This window comes from Nerophis lumbriciformis, linkage group LG24, assembly GCF_033978685.3.
Source record: "Nerophis lumbriciformis linkage group LG24, RoL_Nlum_v2.1, whole genome shotgun sequence".
Taxonomy (NCBI): domain Eukaryota; kingdom Metazoa; phylum Chordata; class Actinopteri; order Syngnathiformes; family Syngnathidae; genus Nerophis; species Nerophis lumbriciformis.
This window is the reverse complement of record NC_084571.2, coordinates 35974588-35996891: the sequence shown is the minus strand read 5'-3', so window position 1 is coordinate 35996891 and position 22304 is coordinate 35974588. Positions and strand designations below refer to the sequence as shown.

Here is a 22304-nt window from a genome sequence, read left to right as displayed (position 1 = left end):
AAAAGGACTCTATAGTAATATAAAGCGAGTTTTTCTGGACATTATCATGCAAGAAAAGTTTATTTTTGGGACCGCGATCACCGCGTAATGATTTTTAAAGGTTGCATTACAAACATTTAACTGTCCAATGTGATCAGCCAGTGCGATTGGAAGTCCATGCTCAATTATTGCCTCCGTAAATAAAACTTCGGCATTTATCACATCCAAAGAATCTGTTTGGGCGACGAAAAACGTTGAAAGTTTTCCACTTGTATCGCTAGCAACGGCATTAGACTTGTGTTTTTTTGTCCCAACGTGGTCTTTTACATCGCTAATTCCTCCGTGTCCGATCGAAAAATCTTGTCTGCACAAGGTGCAATTCGCGTAGTTTTCACCCTTTTTTTTTTTTTTATTAATGAAAAACCGTATTTTTTATCACTGCAACCGTAACCCGGAATAGGTTGATGAAAACCGTACGAATTACGGGAAAACCGGAGTAGTTGGCAGGTATGCTTCTTCCATTTCTTTGTCATATTTGAAAACAGCTCATGTTTTCCATTTCTTCTCTTGATGCTCTGTCAGCAAGTAAACTGTGTGTGGTAACCTTGAGTTCTTTGGAATGTATTATGGCTAGGGAGACGTTGTGCTTGTATTATGGCTAGGGAGGGGGAAGGAAAGAGGGGTTTTTTGGCGTTGGGAAGACAGACCATTTTGGGAGGCGCAATAGAATGTTCTAGGGTTAGACTGGTCTCAAAATGTATATTGGCAAAGCTTTGAAAATATACAACAAAATACCCATTCTGTCTCTGGTGGTTTTTCCAACTCGGATTTAAGTGTCGTAAAGAGCTTGGGAGCGAATTGTGACTTGAATTCCCTGGGAGGAACAACTGGTCCAAAAACGCAACAATGATCATTCAGCCGAGACACTGTGAAGCTTGTCCAACTCCGGTCTCTCCAAACGGACTCTGGTGTGGCAGAGACCCAGCAGCTGGTCTCCATGGCCAAAAGGCAGATCCAGAAGTCCACGAAAAAGCACCGCAGAAGTCACGAAAGTGCCACCCCTTGTCACACAGTCCCAAAGGGACCAGAACCAAAAGGGGGAAAAAAACACACATGAAAAGAAGAGGAACACAAAAGGATGACACAAGAGCACAGAGCTCCTGCCACCAGCAGCCACTAAAAAAAAAAAAAAAAAAATTAAAAGTATTAAATAAACACTAAAAGAACCACTCAAATTCTACTTTTTAAAACACAATAATTTAATAACTTTCATAAATCATGTAAGCCGGTATGGCATTTTGGGAAAAACCACGTTCCACATCACTGGAAATTCTGAGACATTCTCTTCACAATGCTACAGCTTTTATTCTAGAACATGTTTTTTGTCTAATAATGCATTGCAAGATTTTAGGAGGATATTAAAATGCATATTTACAGATAACTCTGGACTGTGTGATGAAACAAATCATTCCAATAAACAATTTCATTAGCTTGTAATGACATGTGGTGCAACTACAAACAAAACAGAAAAGTCCAAAGACACAAACTGACTTCATAACAATGATGTAATAAGGTATTTAGGTACTTCAAAAATCATCATCATTGAGACACACGTGCATGGGCAATATATACAATACACATTTCACTAAATAATCTTAGTTCTCGGAGTCCATGGAGATTTGTCTCGCCAGCCGCTGCTCGCTTCGAACTCGCATCCTCTCCTTGAATTCCTCAAACTCTTTCCTCTGGAAGAAAACACACAATTGGACACAATGTGGCAAAGTGAATGAACACCCCCCAAAAAATTAATTGTATAAATTGTTTTAAGTAGACTGTCGATTTTACAGTAAAAACTTTACATTTACAACATTTTACTGTAAAATACGGTTTTGTTTTGACGACATTTTACGGTAAATGGAAAAAAAAACAGTACCGTATTTTTCGGACTATAAGTTGCAGTTTTTTTCATAGTCTGGAAGAAAACACACAATTGGACACAATGTGGCAAAGTAAATGAACACCCCCCAAAAAATTAATTGTATAAATTGTTTTAAGTAGACTGTCGATTTTACAGTAAAAACTTTACATTTACAACATTTTACTGTAAAATACGGTTTTGTTTTGACGACATTTTACGGTAAATGGAAAAAAAAACAGTACCGTATTTTTCGGACTATAAGTTGCAGTTTTTTTCATAGTCTGGAAGAAAACACACAATTGGACACAATGTGGCAAAGTAAATGAACACCCCCCAAAAAATTAATTGTATAAATTGTTTTAAGTAGACTGTCGATTTTACAGTAAAAACTTTACATTTACAACATTTTACTGTAAAATACGGTTTTGTTTTGACACCATTTTACGGTAAATGGAAAAAAACAGTACCGTATTTTTCGGACTATAAATTGCAGTTTTTTTTCATAGTCTGGAAGAAAACACACAATTGGACACAATGTGGCAAAGTAAATGAACACCCCCCAAAAAATTAATTGTATAAATTGTTTTAAGTAGACTGTCGATTTTACAGTAAAAACTTTACATTTACAACATTTTACTGTAAAATACGGTTTTGTTTTGACACCATTTTACGGTAAATGGAAAAAAACAGTACCGTATTTTTCGGACTATAAATTGCAGTTTTTTTTCATAGTCTGGAAGAAAACACACAATTGGACACAATGTGGCAAAGTGAATGAACACCCCCAAAAAATTAATTGTATAAATTGTTTTAAGTAGACTGTCGATTTTACAGTAAAAACTTTACATTTACAACATTTTACTGTAAAATACGGTTTTGTTTTGACGAAATTTTACGGTGAATGGAAAAAAACAGTACCGTATTTTTCAGACTATAAATTGCAGTTTTTTTCATAGTCTGGAAGAAAACACACAATTGGACACAATGTGGCAAAGTGAATGAACACCCCCAAAAAATTAATTGTATAAATTGTTTTAAGTAGATTGTCGATTTTACAGTAAAAACTTTACATTTACAACATTTTACTGTAAAATACGGTTTTGTTTTGACGAAATTTTACGGTGAATGGAAAAAAACAGTACCGTATTTTTCAGACTATAAATTGCAGTTTTTTTCATAGTCTGGAAGAAAACACACAATTGGACACAATGTGGCAAAGTAAATGAACACCCCCAAAAAATTAATTGTATAAATTGTTTTAAGTAGACTGTCGATTTTACAGTAAAAACTTTACATTTACAACATTTTACTGTAAAATACGGTTTTGTTTTGACGACATTTTACGGTAAATGGAAAAAAAAACAGTACCGTATTTTTCGGACTATAAGTTGCAGTTTTTTTCATAGTCTGGAAGAAAACACACAATTGGACACAATGTGGCAAAGTAAATGAACACCCCAAAAAAAATGTATTGTATAAATTGTTTTAAGTAGACTGTCGATTTTACAGTAAAAACTTTACATTTACAACATTTTACTGTAAAATACGGTTTTGTTTTGACGACATTTTACGGTAAATGGAAAAAAAAACAGTACTGTATTATTCGGACTATAAGTTGCAGTTTTTTTCATAGTCTGGAAGAAAACACACAATTGGACACAATGTGGCAAAGGAAATGAACACCCCCCAAAAAATTAATTGTATGAATTGTTTTAAGTAGACTGTCGATTTTACAGTAAAAACTTTACATTTACAACATTTTACTGTAAAATACGGTTTTGTTTTGACGACATTTTACGGTAAATGGAAAAAAAAACAGTACCGTATTTTTCGGACTATAAGTTGCAGTTTTTTTCATAGTCTGGAAGAAAACACACAATTGGACACAATGTGGCAAAGTAAATGAACACCCCCCAAAAAATTAATTGTATAAATTGTTTTAAGTAGACTGTCGATTTTACAGTAAAAACTTTACATTTACAACATTTTACTGTAAAATACGGTTTTGTTTTGACGACATTTTACGGTAAATGGAAAAAAAAACAGTACCGTATTTTTCGGACTATAAGTTGCAGTTTTTTTCATAGTCTGGAAGAAAACACACAATTGGACACAATGTGGCAAAGTAAATGAACACCCCCAAAAAATTAATTGTATAAATTGTTTTAAGTAGACTGTCGATTTTACAGTAAAAACTTTACATTTACAACATTTTACTGTAAAATAAAGTTTTGTTTTGACATTTTACGGTAAATGGAAAAAAACAGTACCGTATTTTTCGGACTATAAGTTGCAGTTTTTTTCATAGTCTGGAAGAAAACACACAATTGGACACAATGTGGCAAAGTAAATGAACACCCCCCAAAAAATTAATTGTATAAATTGTTTTAAGTAGACTGTCGATTTTACAGTAAAAACTTTACATTTACAACATTTTACTGTAAAATAAAGTTTTGTTTTGACATTTTACGGTAAATGGAAAAAAACAGTACCGTATTTTTCGGACTATAAGTTGCAGTTTTTTTCATAGTCTGGAAGAAAACACACAATTGGACACAATGTGGCAAAGTAAATGAACACCCCCAAAAAATTAATTATATAAATTGTTTTAAGTAGACTGTCGATTTTACAGTAAAAACTTTACATTTACAACATTTTACTGTAAAATACGGTTTTGTTTTGACGACATTTTACGGTAAATGGAAAAAAACAGTACCGTATTTTTCGGACTATAAATTGCATTTTTTTTCATAGTCTGGAAGAAAACACACAATTGGACACAATGTGGCAAAGTAAATGAACACCCCCAAAAAATTAATTGTATAAATTGTTTTAAGTAGACTGTCGATTTTACAGTAAAAACTTTACATTTACAACATTTTACTGTAAAATACGGTTTTGTTTTGACAACATTTTACAGTAAATGGAAAAAAACAGTACCGTATTTTTCGGACTATAAGTTGCAGTTTTTTTCATAGTTTGGCCGGGCTCCAGTGCGACTTATATATGTTTTTTTCCTTCTTTATTATGCATTTTCGGCAGGTGCGACTTATACTCCGAAATATTTGGTACTACTGTTTTGGGGGGGTTTTTACAGAAAAAGCTGGCAGCTTAGTTGCCAGAATTTTTGTGTTGAATTGACATTGATTTCTACAACATGATATTGTTCATGGAAAAAACGTACAAGTTCTTTTTTTATTCTGGCAACTTAGCTGCCGCTTTTTCTACCGTAAAAACTACTGTACTGTCTTTCCATGTACAGTAATAGACCGTTAAAGACAACAACCGTAGATTTTACGGTCAAAAACTGGCAGCTCAGTCAACAGAATTTTAACACAGAAAAAGAGTTAATAATAATAATAACTGATTTATATGGCGCTTTTCTAAGTACCCAAAGTCGCTTTACATGTAGAATTGAGTTGTAGTTTTTTTCAATTTACAGTAATATGCTGTAAAGCAGTGGTCCCCAACCTTTTTGGAACCGCGGACCGGTCAACGCCTGAAAATTTGTCCCACAGACCGGGGAAGGGGGAGGGGGTTTATTTTAAAATTTTTTGTCATAAAATAATACAATCATGTGCGCTTACGGACTGTATCCCTGCAGACTGTATTGATATATAATGTAGAGCAGGGGTGCTCACACTTTTTCTGCAGGCGAGCTACTTTTCAATTGATCAAGTCGTGGGGATCTACCTCATTCATATATATAATTTATATTTACTTATTTATGAAATATATGTTTTTCTTAACAAGTTAAAGGTGTTTAATGATAATGCAAGCATGTTTAACACATATAGTTAATATTGTTAAACAATTAAAGGTGTTTAATGATAATACAAGTATGTTTAATACATATAGTTAATATTGTTAACAAGTTAAAGGTGTTTAAAGATAATGCAAGCATGTTTAATACATATAGTTAATATTGTTAACAAGTTAAAGGTGTTTAATGATAATACAAGCATGCTTAATACATATAGTTAATATTATTAATAAGTTAAAGGTGTTTAAAGATAATACAAGCATGTTTAACACATATAGTTAATATTTTTAACAAGTTAAAGGTGTTTAATGATAATACAAGCATGTTTAACACATATAGTTAATATTGTTAATAAGTTAAAGGTGTTTAAAGATAATGCAAGCATGTTTAACACATATAGTTAATATTGTTAACAAGTTAAGGTGTTTAAAGATAATACAGGCATGTTTAACACATATAGATTCCTTTCTTTCATGAAGACAAGAGTAAAAGTTGGTGTATTACCTGATTCTGATGACTTGCATTGATAGGAATCAGACAGTAGTGCTAAAAACGTCCGCATTTTCGAATGGAGGAGAAAAAAAAGTCCTCCTTTCTGTCCAATACCACATGAAAGTGGTTGGTTTTTGGCATCTTATTTGTCCAGCTTCCGCACTCCTTTGTATACACTTTACAAGAAATACATTGTCGGCAAACTCCGTAGCTTGCTAGCTTGTGCACGCCAGCTTTCTGAGACTCTTGTTTTGTTAGCGCAACTGTGCAACTGTGCAGTCGGTCTTTGGAGTTTTGACGACAGGTACGGCGCCAGAGTCTGTTGAAATAAAGTGTTTCTCGCCTTCCAGTCGGTAATTTTAATGAGCTGGCAGCAGCCAGCGTCATCTCAGAAGACCCTCGGGTGCCGTGAATGTCAATCAAGTGACGAAAGTGACGTCATAGTGAAGATTTATGATCGCTCATTTTTAGGACTATTTTTTTAATGCCTGGCTGGTGATCGACTGACACACCCTCCGAGATCGACCGGTAGCTCGCGATCGACGTAATGAGCACCCCTGATGTAGGTGCACTAAGTGTAAGTGTGTCTTGTGTTTTTTATGTTGATTTAATTAAAAAAATTAAAAAATTCTTGTGCGGCCCGGTACCAATCGATCCACGGACCGGTGGTTGGGGACCACTGCTGTAAAGAACAACATAAAACGTATTATCATTTTTATTAATTTGATGGGTAGTTTGTTTTAAATTTCAGTATTTTTATTTGGACAAAAACATGTTTGGAAAGTATGATAATATACTGTAATATTTGTTGCAATATTGGATGCTACTATTAAAGTTTAAAAGGCATACAATTTCAAGCAGTACATCTATTTTTTTCTGTCAAAATGGAAAAAATGAATCTCATTTAGTGAGAAAATATGAAGTACTTTATTGACACATATTTGCGGGACAGATACAAGGATGTGGCCCCCAGGCCTTGAGTTTGACACCTATAGTCTGATCATTTTAATTATTTATTTATTTAACTTTGACATCCAATTTATACCCGTAGATCGCAAGAAAGACACTTTTTGTTTTCCTGCGTAAGGATTGTGATTAGTTCTTCGTCGAAATGGGAACATATAAGTATCCCATCAGTTTGCATCCCGGTGAGAGCAAACATTGTACAGTAAGGGATTGTTTTATTGTAGTCATAGTTTCATGAATAATCATATATTGTGTCTAACTGGGGCTGCTGAGATCACCCTCCTTCCTTCAGAAGCAGCCTCAGCGACGTAACCAGGGACCTCCCAAATAAATAGAGGAGCACGTGGGACTGTACCTTAGAGCAGTGGTTCTCAAATGGGGGTACTTGAAGGTATGCCAAGGGGTACGTGAGATTTTTTTTTAAATATTCTAAAAAAATAGCAACAATTCAAAAATCCTTTATAAATATATTTATTGAATAATACTTCCACAAAATATGAATGTAAGTTCATAAACTCAGTGAAGCACAAGCTCAGATTTCTCACTAAAATGTCTGTCAAAAAGAACTGTGAAAAGAAATGCAACAATGCAATATTCAGCTAGATTTGTTGTGGACATGTTCCATAAATATTGATGATAAATATGTCTTTTTTTGTGAATAAATGTTTAGAATTAAGTTCATGAATCCAGACGGATCTCTATTACAATCCCCAAAGAGGTCACTTTAAGTTGATGTGTGTAGAAATCTTTATTTATAATTGAATCACTTGTTTATTTTTCAACAAGTTTTTAGTTATTTTTATATCTTTTTTTCCAAATAGTTCAAGAAAGACCACAACAAATGAGCAATATTTTTGCACTGTTATACAATTTAATAAATCAGAAACTGATGACATAGTGCTGTATTTTACTTCTTTATCTCTTTTTTTTTTCAACCAAAAATTCTTTGCTCTGATTAGGGGGTACTTGAATTAAAAAAAATGTTCACAGGGGGTAAATCACTGAAAAAAGGTTGAGAACCACTGCCTTAGAGCGTAGGTCGGATCTGTAACTAGAGTACAGCCCAATACGTCTCTCCTCATTGAGCAAAATGTAACTCTGTCTCTGCATGATTCCTTGCTTCTTGTCTTGTTTAATAAATGTCATCAGTGTTTGAACCTGACGGAATACTAAACGATTTGTGAACAATACGATGCATCGGCGCATGCGTCGAGCTCATAGAGCGAAACCCTGTGTCGGTGCGCGTACCGCTTTTAGAAAGTCACGTGACCGATCATGAGCTGTTTTGGTCACGTGACCGATACGCGAACTGTGTCGCACTGACGCCTCCTCTGTGCCCTGTGAGCGGCTCTTTTCTACAGCCGGAGAAATAATAACTAAGAAGAGAAAGCGTCTAAAATTGAATACATTGGAAAAACTGTTTTTTTTTAAAAATAAAAATGTGTAAAAAAAATTAAATAATAATTTCCAGGTCCACAAGCATCCTCATTCACAACACGTTCTCTTAGATTTCCATGTTATGATACATGTTCACATTATTTATTGACTGTATCTAAAAAAGACAAAAAATATATTTTTATTTAAATGAAGTTATGAAATAATCCTAAATGAAATACAATGACTTGGTTTATATTATTGTATATACTAGGTCAGTGGTTCTCAACCTTTTTTTCAGCAATGTACCCCCTGTGAATTTTTTTTTTAAATTCAAGTACCCCCTAATCAGAGCAAAGCATTTTTGGTTGAAAAAAAAAAAAGATAAAGAAGTAAAATACAGCACTATGTCATCAGTTTCTGATTTATTAAATTGTATAACAGTGCAAAATATTGCTCATTTGTAGTGGTCTTTCTTGAACTATTTGGAAAAAAAGATATACAAATAACTAAAAACTTGTTGAAAAATAAACAAGTGATTCAATTATAAATAAAGATTTCTATACATAGAAGTAATCATCAACTTAAAGTGCCCTCTTTGGGGATTGTATTAGAGCTCCATCTGGATTCATGAACTTAATTCTAAACATTTCTTCACAAAAAAAAAAATCTTTAACATCAATATTTATGGAACATGTCCACAACAAATCTAGCTGAATATTGCATTGTTGCATTTCTTTTCACAGTTCTTTTTGACAGACATTTTAGTGACAAACCTGAGCTTGTGCTTCACGGAGTTTATGAACTTACATTCATATTTTGTATTATTCAATAAATATATTTATAAAGGATTTTTGAATTGTTGCTATTTTTAGAATATTTTTTTAAATCTCACGTACCCCTTGGCATACCTTCAAGTACCCCCAGGGGTTCGCGTACCCCCATTTGAGAACCACTGTACTAGGTCATAAAATCAGTGTCAGTTGAGTCGGTCCATAGGTTGCCTGTAGGGATTTTTAATGTCCAGCAGATGTCAGTATTTAGTGACACAGTATCGACACAGTATCAATACAGTTTTGCAATGTGTCGAAACGCTTCATGACGCCTCATCAACCCATCACTAGTGAACAATATGTGACCATATAAGGCAATGTTACAACATCAACATGAATACAAATGCTCCCCTTATATATTTGTATGGAGTAAAAAGAAAGTAAATAAATAAAATACGTGAATTTAAAACTCACCCGCTGGGCCTCATTAGGGGGTAACATCTCCCTCTGAGTGGCGGGAAAAATTCCCAACATGTTAGTTTATGCGGGGGAAAAAAAGACGGGGATGGTTATTAAAAGAGGCCACCAACCTTCTTCTTCAAGACGTACTCCTCAAAATAGTCCGGTTGATTGGAGATCCAGAACATGGTGACGGGAAAAGTGACATAGAAGATCATCTTTGATCCAAAACAAAAACAGCACAGTCATTACGTCATCATTACTCGCTTCGGTTTACAACACAAACATACGCCTGTGGTGTAACAAATACAACACTTTGTATATTCGCAAGCTTTAAAATGAATCGACTTACTTTGCATATTTCTAATTTTACGCCCATTCTGGTCAAAAAACAAAAAAAATGACTTTCCAGCCCATCAAAAGTAGACCTTCACGCTGAACACTTCCGGGTTACTTCTTCTTCTTCTCTATTTGATTGACGGCACAGGGCCCAAGACTTGAATGTGCATTACCGCCACCTAGCGGAGCAACTGTGTACTACTGGAAGTTGACCTTCTTAGAGGTCCAATCATGCGAAAGACAACGCGCATGCGCTTTGATGATTACTTATTTGACCTAAATACATATCAGTTACGTTTGTGCTTACAAGAAAAATAAGTTATTTTTATTTTAAAACATTGGAATGTATTAGTGTCCACCAACAGGGTTATAAATATACTATTTGCTGAATAATACATTATTATTATTACTAATATGTCCGATAATGGCTTTTTGCCGATGTCCGATATTCCCATATTGTCCAACCCTTTAATTACCGATACCGATATCAACCGATATATACAGTCGTGGAATTAACACATTATTATGCCTAATTTGGACAACCAGGTATGGTGAAGATAAGGTCCTTTAAAAAAATAATAATAATAATAAAATAAGATAAATTAATTAAAAACATTTTCTTGAACAAAAAAGAAAGTAAAACAATATAAAAACTAGGGATGTCCGATAATGGCTTTTTGCCAATATCCGATATTGTCCAACTCTTTAATTACCGATACCGATGTCAACCGATACCGATATATACAGTCGTGGAATTAACACATTATTATGCCTAATTTGGACAACCAGGTATGGTGAAGATAAGGTCCTTTTAAAAAAATAAATAAATAAATAAATAAGATAAATAAATTAAAAACATTTTCTTGAACAAAAAAGAAAGTAAAACAATATAAAAACTAGGGATGTCCGATAATGGCTTTTTGCCAATATCCGAAATCGTCCAAATCTTTAATTACCGATACCGATGTCAACCGATACCGATATATACAGTCGTGGAATTAACACATTATTATGCCTAATTTGGACAACCAGGTATGGTGAAGATAAAGTACTTTGAAAAATTAATTTAATAAAATAAAATAAGATAAATAAATTAAAAATATTTTCTTGAATAAAAAAGAAAGTAAAACAATATAAAAAGAGTTACATAGAAACTAGTAATTAATGAAAATGAGTTTAAAAAAAATAAAATAAAATAAGATAAATACATTAAAAACATTTTCTTGAACAAAAAAGAAAGTAAAACAATATAAAAACTAGGGATGTCCGATAATATCAACCGATACCGATATATACAGTCGTGGAATTAACACATTATTATGCCTAATTTGGACATCAGGTATGGTGAAGATAAAGTACTTTGAAAAATTAATTTAATAAAATAAGATAAATAAATTAAAAATATTTTCTTGAATAAAAAAGAAAGTAAAACAATATAAAAACAGTTACATAGAAACTAGTAATTAATGAAAATGAGTAAAATTAAGTGTTAAAGGTTAGTACTATTAGTGGACCAACAGCACGCACAATCATGTGTGCTTACGGACTGTATCCCTTGCAGACTGTAATGATATATATTGATATATATAATGTAGGAACCTACCAGAATATTAATAACAGAAAGAAACAACCCTTTTCTGTGAATGACTGGGAGGGAGGTTTTTTGGGTTGGTGTACTAATTGTAAGTGTATCTAGTGTTTTTTATGTTGATCTAATTAAAAAAAAAAAAAAAAAAAAAAAAAAAAAAAAAAAAAAAACGATACCGAAAAAACCCTGATACCGATAATTTCCGATATTACATTTTTAAAGCATTTATCGGACATCTCTAATTATTAGTACAATTATTATCTCTGATAAAGTCAATACATACGAAAAAACGTGCGGATTTAGTTGCTGTTCACAATTGCAACCACAGGATGGCGGTAGATCGCCAAAAAACAACGACCTAGCACAATTGTAAATTCCAATTTAAAAAAAAATGGTTTTAGTGAGTTAGTTTGTTTATTATTTCTTCGGTCAGTGGTCAACAAAATAAACAAACAGTTGTACATTCATAAGTTGAAAATGTTGCAGACCGAAAGGTTTTAGGCTGGAGTTGAACACTTATTGCAAGATGAGCTTCCAAAAAATAAATTGTACATATTGTCAGTTAATTATATCTAAATAAATGCACGCCTTAATTTTTTTAATGTTTATATTATGTAATTTAAAAAAAACACAACTACCAAATACAAAAAAACATATTTTAAATAAAATTATGAGGTGGCGACTTGTCCGAATGCAGCTGAGATAGGCTCCAGCGACCCCAAAAGGGACAAGCAGGCCCGGCCCTAACCAATCTGGCGCCCTAGGCAAGATTTTAGGTGGCGCCCCCCCACATCGGCAGTGAAGTGTATATACTCACAAGAAACCGAATAGCTTTGTCTTTGACCTTTTTTTTTACTTAAAGAAAGCAAATTAACAATCAGAATAGTTAACAAGATAAAAAAAATATGAATAAATAAATGAATGCAAAAAATAAAAAATGAATATATGAAATACAATATTTTTTACATACATATTGCTTAATTAACATTAATGATGTGCACTTTAACTACTAGGCTTACAACTATACCTAATATATAAAGGGGTGGAAAAGTGACTATTACCTGCAGGGCAAACATTAGCTAACCAGAAGGCAATAACACCTGCTTAAAAGATCTAATACAAATGTCCCTGAGGAATGTAAGGTGGGAGTACTGTAATTACCTAACGTTACATTATTATTTTCCATAACAATTTAGCCCCCTCCACAATATTAACCCGACGTTAAAACAGAACTAGCTACTTATTGATTAGCAATTGCCGAATCATGTAACATTAGCTTAATGCTAAAAAGCCAGGTTACTATCACATTCTGTAACAGACAAATAATTTCATGTAGGCTAACGTTACCTACCTGCTACCTCTGTCTTTTCTCGTTTCTCCTCCTCTTCTTTTCTCTTTTTTCTTCCCTGGGCACCTGACAGTTTTGGCCGTTTTGACATCTTGTGTTGATTTTTTGATGTGGTGACGTCCAAAAAGAGTCATGATACGGGAAGGGAGGGGGCGCATATATAATATTTCTATTATATAGGCTTTACTTTGCATTTTAATTAACGTGGGATTATTTTTTGTATTTAGAAATAATAGTACCAACTTTTTTTTTTTTTTCTCCAACATTTGTGGCACTGGCGTGGCGCCCCCTGATGGACAGCGCCCTTAGCATTTGCCTATACGGCCTATGCCACGGGCCGGCCCTGGGGACAAGCGGTAGAAAATGGATGGACGGATATAAAATGAATATACTGACAGTTTATTCATTGAGGACAAAGACTACAAGAACCACATTTTTTGTTTATTTTTTTAATTGTTTTCTATAAAAGAGATGAGTTTATTCCATGATCATAACAGATTTCAATCAGAGACCTCATATAATAGCAAAACAATAAACCGAGGACACGTGTGAACAAATAAAAACAACCGGGAAAAAAAAAAAAAAAAAAAAAAAAAAAAGCCGAACACATTGTAACACAAAATAAAATACCTGAATAAAGCAAACTCTCGAACCGAGTCAGCACATTCTCTGGAGAACACATGGCACGACTGTTCTGGTGAAAAGGAGGAAACCCAAGCGAAGAACGAGTTCAGCTCTTTGTCCGTTCTGTGATATATTCTTATTCGCTCGACTTCACTGGGAATTAAAAAGGTGGCTTAAGCAAAAAAAAATAAAAAAAAAATGCTCCTGCTGCTTTTTTCTTTTGTAGAACACTCCTCTGCATCTGTGCATCACACACTTAAAAAACACACACACACAAACAAAGGCAGTCATTCAAATGTACACAATCCCACGCACACACACACACGCACACAAATGTCGCAAGGCTGTGACAAATGTTAAAAAGAGAGAGCGCACACGTTAGAAGTCCAGCTAGAAACTCAAATTTAAAATGTCGGGCCAAATATAAAAACGCTGTCCTTTTTCCTTCTTCTTTTTTTTTCTTTACACAAACTTCAAAAAAATATATATAAATTACACTCACTCCTCCACTAGCCCTGCACCCTCTCCTCGAGTGTAATACAAAATAATAATACAATACAGGCACTGTAGAAAAAAAAAAAAACATAAAAAGGAGACACACTGAGTGAGTGAAAAAAGACCGGATGCTAACTCACAAAAGTACAGAGCCCCTAAAGGGACATGGGGGAATAATTTTTTAAAATAATAATAATTTTTTTTTTTTTAGACATGTATCTCGTGCGAACGAGAAACTTTTTATAAAGTTATCAAAAAAAAAAAAATGTTTATAATTTTTTTTTTTTTTTTTTAGACAATTTTTTAATTTTTAATTTATTTATAACTTTATAAAAAGTTTCTCGTGCGCACGAGATACATGTCTAAAAAAAAAAAAAAAAAAAAAGAGATAAAAAATACAAAATTTCCCCTATGTCACTTTAGGGGCTCCGTACAAAAGAAAAGGAACAAAGATAAACATTTCTAGAATGAATGTGTGACTAAAAATCCAGTAGTGCGACTGCTGATATGAACATTTTTTTGACAAGCAAATGTGGTGCGCTTTGTAGTCAAATAATAATAATAATAATAATAATAACTAAAGCTCCTGACCTATGAAACCTTCAACTGTCAAATACTTGCTGGACTTAACTGTATTATGATGCATATATTGGGGTTTTCCCTATAAATGATGGACAGGAAAGGTTGTTTGGCATAGATGTGTCTGTGATGGAGTGTGTGGATTTAAAAGAGCTAAAGAGGGCAAAGGATAGAAATAAAAAAAGAGTATTTGTAGTATAAGAAAATACTTCTTGACAGTAGATAGTAAAGAGGATGAAGGGAGCAAAGTAGTACATGTTGTATTGTTGACGTGTGTGTGCAGGCCACAGAACCGCATGGTCTTAAAGAGAGATGTGTAAGGCAAACTGTACCTTCTCTATTGAGAAATATACATGATTTACAGTGTGGAAGCCCCCCCCCCCCCCCCACCACCCACTCAGACCGTTTCATGTGTTCACATCCCACAAACAGAACATAAAAAAGAAAAGGGAGCAGTCTTGTTCTCCACTCGAGTTGACGTGTCAGTAAGTATTCAGAGCATATTTAGTCGCCGTCCTCCCGACACGGCGTCACGGTCCCGCCAGAGCGCAGCCAGACTAAAAAAAAAAAAAGGTATCCTCACTCTCTGCGGCCACCGTGATGACGTCATCATCCCCCTTGAGAAGTTCTGTTTTTGCAAGTATGCGGGGGTCCTTTTTTTTTTTTTTTTTTTTTTTTTTTTGCAGTTAGGTTTCCATTCGTCTTCCTCTCAAAAGAGGTTCTCCTCAAAAATGGCCATTAAGTCACTTTGGAAGTTCATGTCGATCGTTGCTGTCATCTGAGGAGAGAAAGAGAGTGTCAGGGAAATTGTTTCAACACCTGCAACCTTTCACAACTGTGAAGTAGTTCAAGCTTAGCAATCTAGTGAAGTTGTCACGTTGTGTAAATGGTAAATAAAAACAGAATACAATGATTTGCTAATCCTTTTCAACTTATATTCAATTAAATAGACTGCAAATACAAGATATTTCATGTTCAAACTCCGCCGCTTCCTGTCTGGGGAACGCTCTCCCTGACCACCTGAGGGCACCACAGACTGTGGATGCTTTTAAAAAAGGCTTAAACACCCTTCTTTTTAAAAAAGATTTTTTTTTTTTTTAGATATATGCATACTAGTTCTAGTTATTTGGCTGTTCTAGTTTTTATTTTTATTTATTTTTTATTATCTTTTTATTTTAATTTTTTAATACACTGTAGCACTTTGAGGTTGTTTACCGTATTTTCCGCACTATTAGCCGCACCTAAAAACCACAAATTTACTCAAAAGCTGACAGTGCGCCTTATAACCCGGTGCGCTTTATATATGGATTAATATTAAGATTCATTTTCATAAAGTTTCGGTCTCGCAACTACGGTAAACAGCCGCCATCTTTTTTCCCCGTAGAAGAGGAAGTGCTTCTTCTTCTACGCAAGCAACCGCCAAGGTAAGCACCCGCCCCCATAGAAGAGGAAGCGCTTCTTCTTCTACTGTAAGCAACCACCCGCCCCCGTAGAAGAAGAAGAAGCGCACAGATATTACGTTTCATTTCCTTTGTGTGTTTACATCTGTAAAGACCACAAAATGGCTCCTACTAAGCGACAGGTTTCCGGTTCATGAAAAGACGCAATCTCTCCATCCGCACACGGACTACTATTTCACAGCAACTGCCTAAAGACTTTCAAGAAAAGCTGGCTACTTTCCGTGCATATTGTAAAAACAAGATAGCTGAAAAAAAGATCCGGCCAGAGAACATTTTTATCAACATGGACGAGGTTCCACTGACTTTTGATATTCCTGTGAACCGCACTGTGGATACAACGGGAGCACGTACGGTGAATATTCGCACCACAGGGAATGAGAAGTCATCCTTCACTGTGGTTCTAGCTTGCCATGCTAATGGCCAGAAACTTCCACCCATGGTGATATTCAAACGGAAGACCTTGCCAAAAGAGACCTTTCCAGCCGGCGTCATCATAAAAGCTAACTCGAAGGGATGGATGGCTGAAGAAAAGATGAGCGAGTGGTTAAGGGAAGTTTACGCGAAGAGGCCGGGTGGCTTTTTTCACGCAGCTCCGTCCATGTTGATATACGACTCCATGCGCGCCCACATCACGCTGGTTTTTAATATATTATTAAAGTTTGACTGACCCATCTGACTGTTTTTTTGACATTCCTTTAGCGCAGTTAGATGCGGCTTACAACACGGGGCGGCTTATAGGTGGACAAAGTTTTGAAATATGCCGTTCATTGAAGGCGCGGCTTATAACCCAGGGCGCCTTATGGTGCGGAAAATACGGTACTCAATGTAAAGTGCTTTTTTTTTTTTTTTTTTTACAAATAAACATACTTGCCAACCCTCCCGATTTTTCCGGGAGACTCCCGAATTTCAGTGCCCCTACCGAAAATCTCCCGGGGCAACCATTCTCACGAATATCTCCCGATTTTCACCCGGACAACAATATTAAGGCCGTGCCATCACCATACAAACAGCGTGCAGGCACTGTCATATGTTATACGCGGCTTCTGCGTACACACAAAAGTCACTGCAAGACATACTTGGTCAACAGCCATACAGGTCACACTGAGGGTGGTATTATCTTTTTTTTATTTTTTATAAATACACTGTAGCACTTTGAGGTTATTTACTCAAGGTAAAGTGCTTTTTACGAATAAAATCTATTATTAATATCATTATTAACGTTGTTATTTTTTGCAAATATTAGCTCATTTGGAATTTGATGCCCGTAACAGGTTTCAAAAAAGCTGGCAAAAAAGACTGAGAAAGTTGAGGAATGCTCGTCAAACACTTATTAGGAACATCCCACAGGTGAACAGGTGGGTGCCATGATTGGGTATAAAAGCAGCTTCCATGAAATGCTCAGTCATTCACAAACAAGGACGGGGGAGGGTCACCACTTTGTCAACAAATGCGTGAGCAATTTGTTTAAAAACAACATTTCTCAACCAGCTATTGCAAGGAATTTAGGGATTTCACCATCTACGGTCTGTAATATCATCAAAGGGTTCAGAGAATCTGGAGAAATCACTGCACGTAAGCCATGATATTACGGACCTTGGACCCCTCAGGCGGTACTGCATCAAAAAGGCACATCAGTGTGTAAAGGATATCACCACATGGGCTCAGGAACACTTCAGAAAACCACTGTCAGTAACTACAGTTTGTCCCTACATCTGTAAGTGCAAGTTAAAACTCTACTATACAACATTTATCAACAACACCCAGAAACGCCGCCGGCTTTTCTGGGCCCGAGCTCATCTAAGATGGACTGATGCAAAGTGGGGAAAGTGTTCTGTGGTCTGACGAGTCCACATTTCAAATTGTTTTTGGAAACTGTGGACGTCGTGTCCTCCGGACCAAAGATGAAAAGAACCATCCGGACTGTTATAGGCGCAAAGTGTAAAAGCCAGCATGTGTGATGGTATGGGGGTGTATTAGTGCCCAAGGCATGGGTAACTTACACATCTGTGAAGGCACCATTAATGCTGAAAGGTACATACAGGTTTTGGAGCAACATAGGTTGCAACATTAAAAAGTGGTACTATGATAAAAAAGTAGTACTAGTACAAGTCAATATTGAGGTTAAAAGTGGTACTATGATAAAAAAGTAGTACTAATACAAGTCAATATTGAGGGTAAAAGTGGTACTATGATAAAAAAGTAGTACTAATACAAGTCAATATTGAGGGTAAAAGTGGTACAATGATAAAAAAGTACCGGTAGTACTAGTACAAGTCAATATTGAGGGTAAAAGTGGTACTATGATAAAAAGTAGTACTAGTACAAGTCAATATTGAGGGTAAAAGTGGTACTATGATAAAAAAGTAGTACTAATACAAGTCAATATTGAGGGTAAAAGTGGTACTATGATAAAAAAAAGTAGTACTAGTACAAGTCAATATTGAGGGTAGTGGTACTATGATAAAAAAGTAGTACTAGTACAAGTCAATATTGAGGTTAAAAGTGGTACTATGATAAAAAAAAGTAGTACTAGTACAAGTCAATATTGAGGGTAGTGGTACTATGATAAAAAAGTAGTACTAGTACAAGTCAATATTGAGGTTAAAAGTGGTACTATGATAAAAAAAAGTAGTACTAGTACAAGTCAATATTGAGGGTAAAAGTGGTACTATGATAAAAAAGTAGTACTAGTACAAGTCAATATTGAGGATAAAAGTGGTACTATGATAAAAAAAAGTAGTACTAGTACAAGTCAATATTGAGGGTAAAAGTGGTACCGGTACTATGATAAAAAAGTACCGTATTTTCCGCACTATTAGCCGCACCTAAAAACCACAAATTTACTCAAAAGCTGACAGTGCGGCTTTTAACCCGGTGCGCTTTATATATGGATTAATATTACGATTCATTTTCATAAAGTTTCGATCTCGCAACTTCGGTAAACAGCCGCCATCTTTTTTCCCGGTAGAACAGGAAGCGCTTCTTCTTCTACGCAAGCAACCGCCAAGGTAAGCACCCGCCCCCATAGAACAGGAAGCGCTTCTTCTTCTACTGTAAGCAACCACCCGCCCGCGTAGAAGAAGAAAAAGCGTGCGGATATACCGTACGTTTCATTTCCTTTGTGTGTTTACATCTGTAAAGACCACAAAATGGCTCCTACTAAGCGTCAGGGATCCGGTTCATGAAAAGACGCAATCTCTCCATCCGCACACGGATTACTATTTCACAGCAACTGATATTCCTGTGAACCGCACTGTGGATACAACGGGACCACGTACGGTGAATATTCACACCACAGGGAATGAGAAGTCATCCTTCACTGTGGTTCTAGCTTGCCATGCTAATGGCCAGAAACTTCCACCCATGGTGATATTCAAAAGGAAGACCTTGCCAAAAGAGACCTTTCCAGCCGGCGTCATCATAAAAGCTAACTCGAAGGGATGGATGGATGAAGAAAAGATGAGCGAGTGGTTAAGGTAAGTTTAAGTTTACGCGAAGAGGCCGGGTGGCTTTTTTCACGCAGCTCTGTCCATGTTGATATACGTATGTTTGTGATTGCACATTTGCGTACATTTTGGGAGTGAACAGAGTTGTTAGAACGCTGGTTTTTAATATATTATTAAAGTTTGACTGACCTATCTGACTGTTTTTTTGACATTCCTTTAGCGCAGTTAGATGCGGCTTACAACACCGGGCGGCTTATAGGTGGACAAAGTTTTGAAATATGCCGTTCATTGAAGGCGCGGCTTTTAACCCAGGGCGCCTTATGGTGCGGAAAATACGGTAGTACTCGTACAAGTCAATATTGAGGGTAAAAGTGGTACTATGATAAAAAAGTAGTACTAGTACAAGTCAATATTGAGGATAAGAGTGGTACTATGATAAGAAGTAGTACTAGTACAAGTCAATATTGAGGGTAAAAGTGGTACTATGATAAAAAAAAGTAGTACTAGTACAAGTCAATATTGAGGGTAAAAGTGGTACTATGATAAAAAAGTAGTACTAGTACAAGTCAAAATTGAGGGTAAAAGTGGTACTATGATAAAAACGTAGTACCAGTACAAGTCAATATTGAGGGTAAAAGTGGTACTATGATAAAAAAGTAGTACTAGTACAAGTCAATATTGAGGGTAAAAGTGGTACTATGATAAAAAAGTAGTACTAGTACAAGTCAATATTGAGGTATGATAAAAAAGTAGTACTAGTACAAGTCAATATTGAGGTATGATAAAAAAGTAGTACTAGTACAAGTCAAAATTGAGGGTAAAAGTGGTACTATGATAAAAACGTAGTACCAGTACAAGTCAATATTGAGGGTAAAAGTGGTACTATGATAAAAAAGTAGTACTAGTACAAGTCAATATTGAGGGTAAAAGTGGTACTATGATAAAAAAGTAGTACTAGTACAAGTCAATATTGAGGTATGATAAAAAAGTAGTACTAGTACAAGTCAATATTGAGGTATGATAAAAAAGTAGTACTAGTACAAGTCAAAATTGAGGGTAAAAGTGGTACTATGATAAAAACGTAGTACCAGTACAAGTCAATATTGAGGGTAAAAGTGGTACTATGATAAAAAAGTAGTACTTGTACAAGTCAATATTGAGGGTAAAAGTGGTACTATGATAAAAAAGTAGTACTAGTACAAGTCAATATTGAGGTATGATAAAAAAGTAGTACTAGTACAAGTGTGTATGTCATGTTTGGCTGATCTTACCGCTTCCCGCCGCCGCCTCTCCTGCTCCCGTCGCCTCGCTAGCTCCCTCTGCTGGTCGAGTGGACTCTGTACGGCGGGCTGCGGCGGTGTTGGGGGCTGCGGGGGAGGCTGGATGACGGCTGGCTGAGGCTCTGGCTGCTGTGGGGGTTGTTGTGGGGGAACCTGGATGTGCTGCTGCTGCTGCTGTGCCTGTTGGTGGTGGTGATGATGCTGCTGCTGCTCCACACGCCTGCGCGGCTCCTCGTGCACTCTTCTGCTGGGCTCCAACATCTCCTCGTCATCGCGACCTCTGGAACATGTGAGCATGACAATTCAGAACGAGAGAACTGAGAGGGTATTGAACTTATTACCAGGCTACAAAGATTTACAACTTGGACTGGGATCTGAACGGAGGCTGTAAAAGTACCGAAAAGAAAAGAGACGCTTTTTATCTTCCTCAGCTGTCAACTTAACAAGCGTGAAGCATCAATAATAACATGGACTTGTACACAACATTGGAATAGAGATACTATTTGACCACTAGAGCAGTGTTTTTCAACCACTGTGCCGTGGCACACTAGTGTGCCGTGAGATACAGTCTGGTGTGCCGTGGGAGATGATCTAAATTCACCTATTTGGGGTAAAAAAATATTTTTTGCAAACCAGTAATTATAGTCTGCAAATGATGTGTTGTGTTGGAATAATTGTTTGTAAGTTATCACAAAAGAAACGTATTATGAATGCTGTCTTTCGAGGCCTAACAAGAGGAAGAACGCTCATGAAACGCCACTGTGATTTCAACACGGACAGATGGCAGGATCTGCTCAACTTCCAGAGGAACTCTCTTTGAAGTGTTAAACGAACTCTCTCTGAAGTATTTTACAAACTCTCTTCCAACTATTTGGTAACCGAGGTCAACGCTATTTACGACCCGCTGCCCTCTTGAAGTTGCCATGGTCAGGAGACGGGAGGGGTTATCCATTGTCCTCCAACACCAGACATCCTCTTCTTGGACTTCAATGAGACCGAAAACAATGACTGTTTTACATACTTCCTATTTCTAATGTGACATGTGTTGGTGCGTGAACATTGAACATCTGAATAAATGAGGAGACGAAAACCTTCTTCGTCAGAGCGTGGTGCAGGACTGTACAGAGAGTGCAGTGGCCATGTCTCTCCTCAATATTGAGTCCAAATTGAATTCTGTCTCTGTTTGATTCCTTGCCTTTTGTCTTGTTTAATAGATGTCCTCAGTGTTTGAACGTGACAGTTGTTGTTGAGTGTCGGTGCTGTCTAGAGCTCGGCAGAGTAACCTTGTAATACTCTTCCATATCAGTAGGTGGCAGCAGGTAGCTAATTGCTTTGTAGATGTCGGAACAGAGGGAGGCAGGGTGCAGGTAAAAAGGTGCTTAAATGCTTAAACCAAAAATAAACAAAAGGTGAGTGCCCCT

The 22304-nt window shown here is 36.0% G+C and overlaps 2 protein-coding genes across 3 annotated transcripts in view; both read right to left on the bottom strand.

Annotated features, from left to right (window-relative positions):
* Positions 1 to 1214: 1214 nt before the first annotated feature.
* On the bottom strand, positions 1215 to 10231 carry pet100 (PET100 cytochrome c oxidase chaperone). The gene is made up of 4 exons (XM_061982269.2): positions 10077 to 10231; positions 9856 to 9942; positions 9740 to 9772; positions 1215 to 1724 (listed from the first exon to the last, which is right to left on the bottom strand). Exons 1-4 carry the CDS (start codon positions 10101 to 10103, stop codon positions 1635 to 1637), a joined length of 237 nt encoding a protein of 78 aa, XP_061838253.2. The 5' UTR covers positions 10104 to 10231; the 3' UTR covers positions 1215 to 1634.
* A 5071-nt stretch (positions 10232 to 15302) lies between these two features.
* The window catches only part of brd4 (bromodomain containing 4), a 111405-nt gene continuing 104403 nt past the window's right edge, over positions 15303 to 22304 (bottom strand). For both annotated transcript variants that reach the window (XM_072916019.1, XM_061982044.2), the window contains exons 18-19: positions 20875 to 21163; positions 15303 to 15475 (exon numbers count right to left, since the gene is read on the bottom strand). In XM_072916019.1, the coding sequence (XP_072772120.1) occupies positions 15407 to 15475; positions 20875 to 21163 (358 nt within the window). In that variant the 3' untranslated portion in view covers positions 15303 to 15406. The remainder of the gene's footprint in view (positions 15476 to 20874; positions 21164 to 22304) is intronic.

Coding starts and splice junctions, on each gene's coding strand:
- pet100 (XM_061982269.2), bottom strand. CDS start 10,103: ATGGGCGTAAAATTAGAAATATGCAAA. Junction 9,943..10,076: donor TAAAATTAGAAATATGCAAA/GTAAGTCGATTC, acceptor TTTGGATCAAAG/ATGATCTTCTATGTCACTTT. Junction 9,773..9,855: donor AGTACGTCTTGAAGAAGAAG/GTTGGTGGCCTC, acceptor CCCGCCACTCAG/AGGGAGATGTTACCCCCTAA.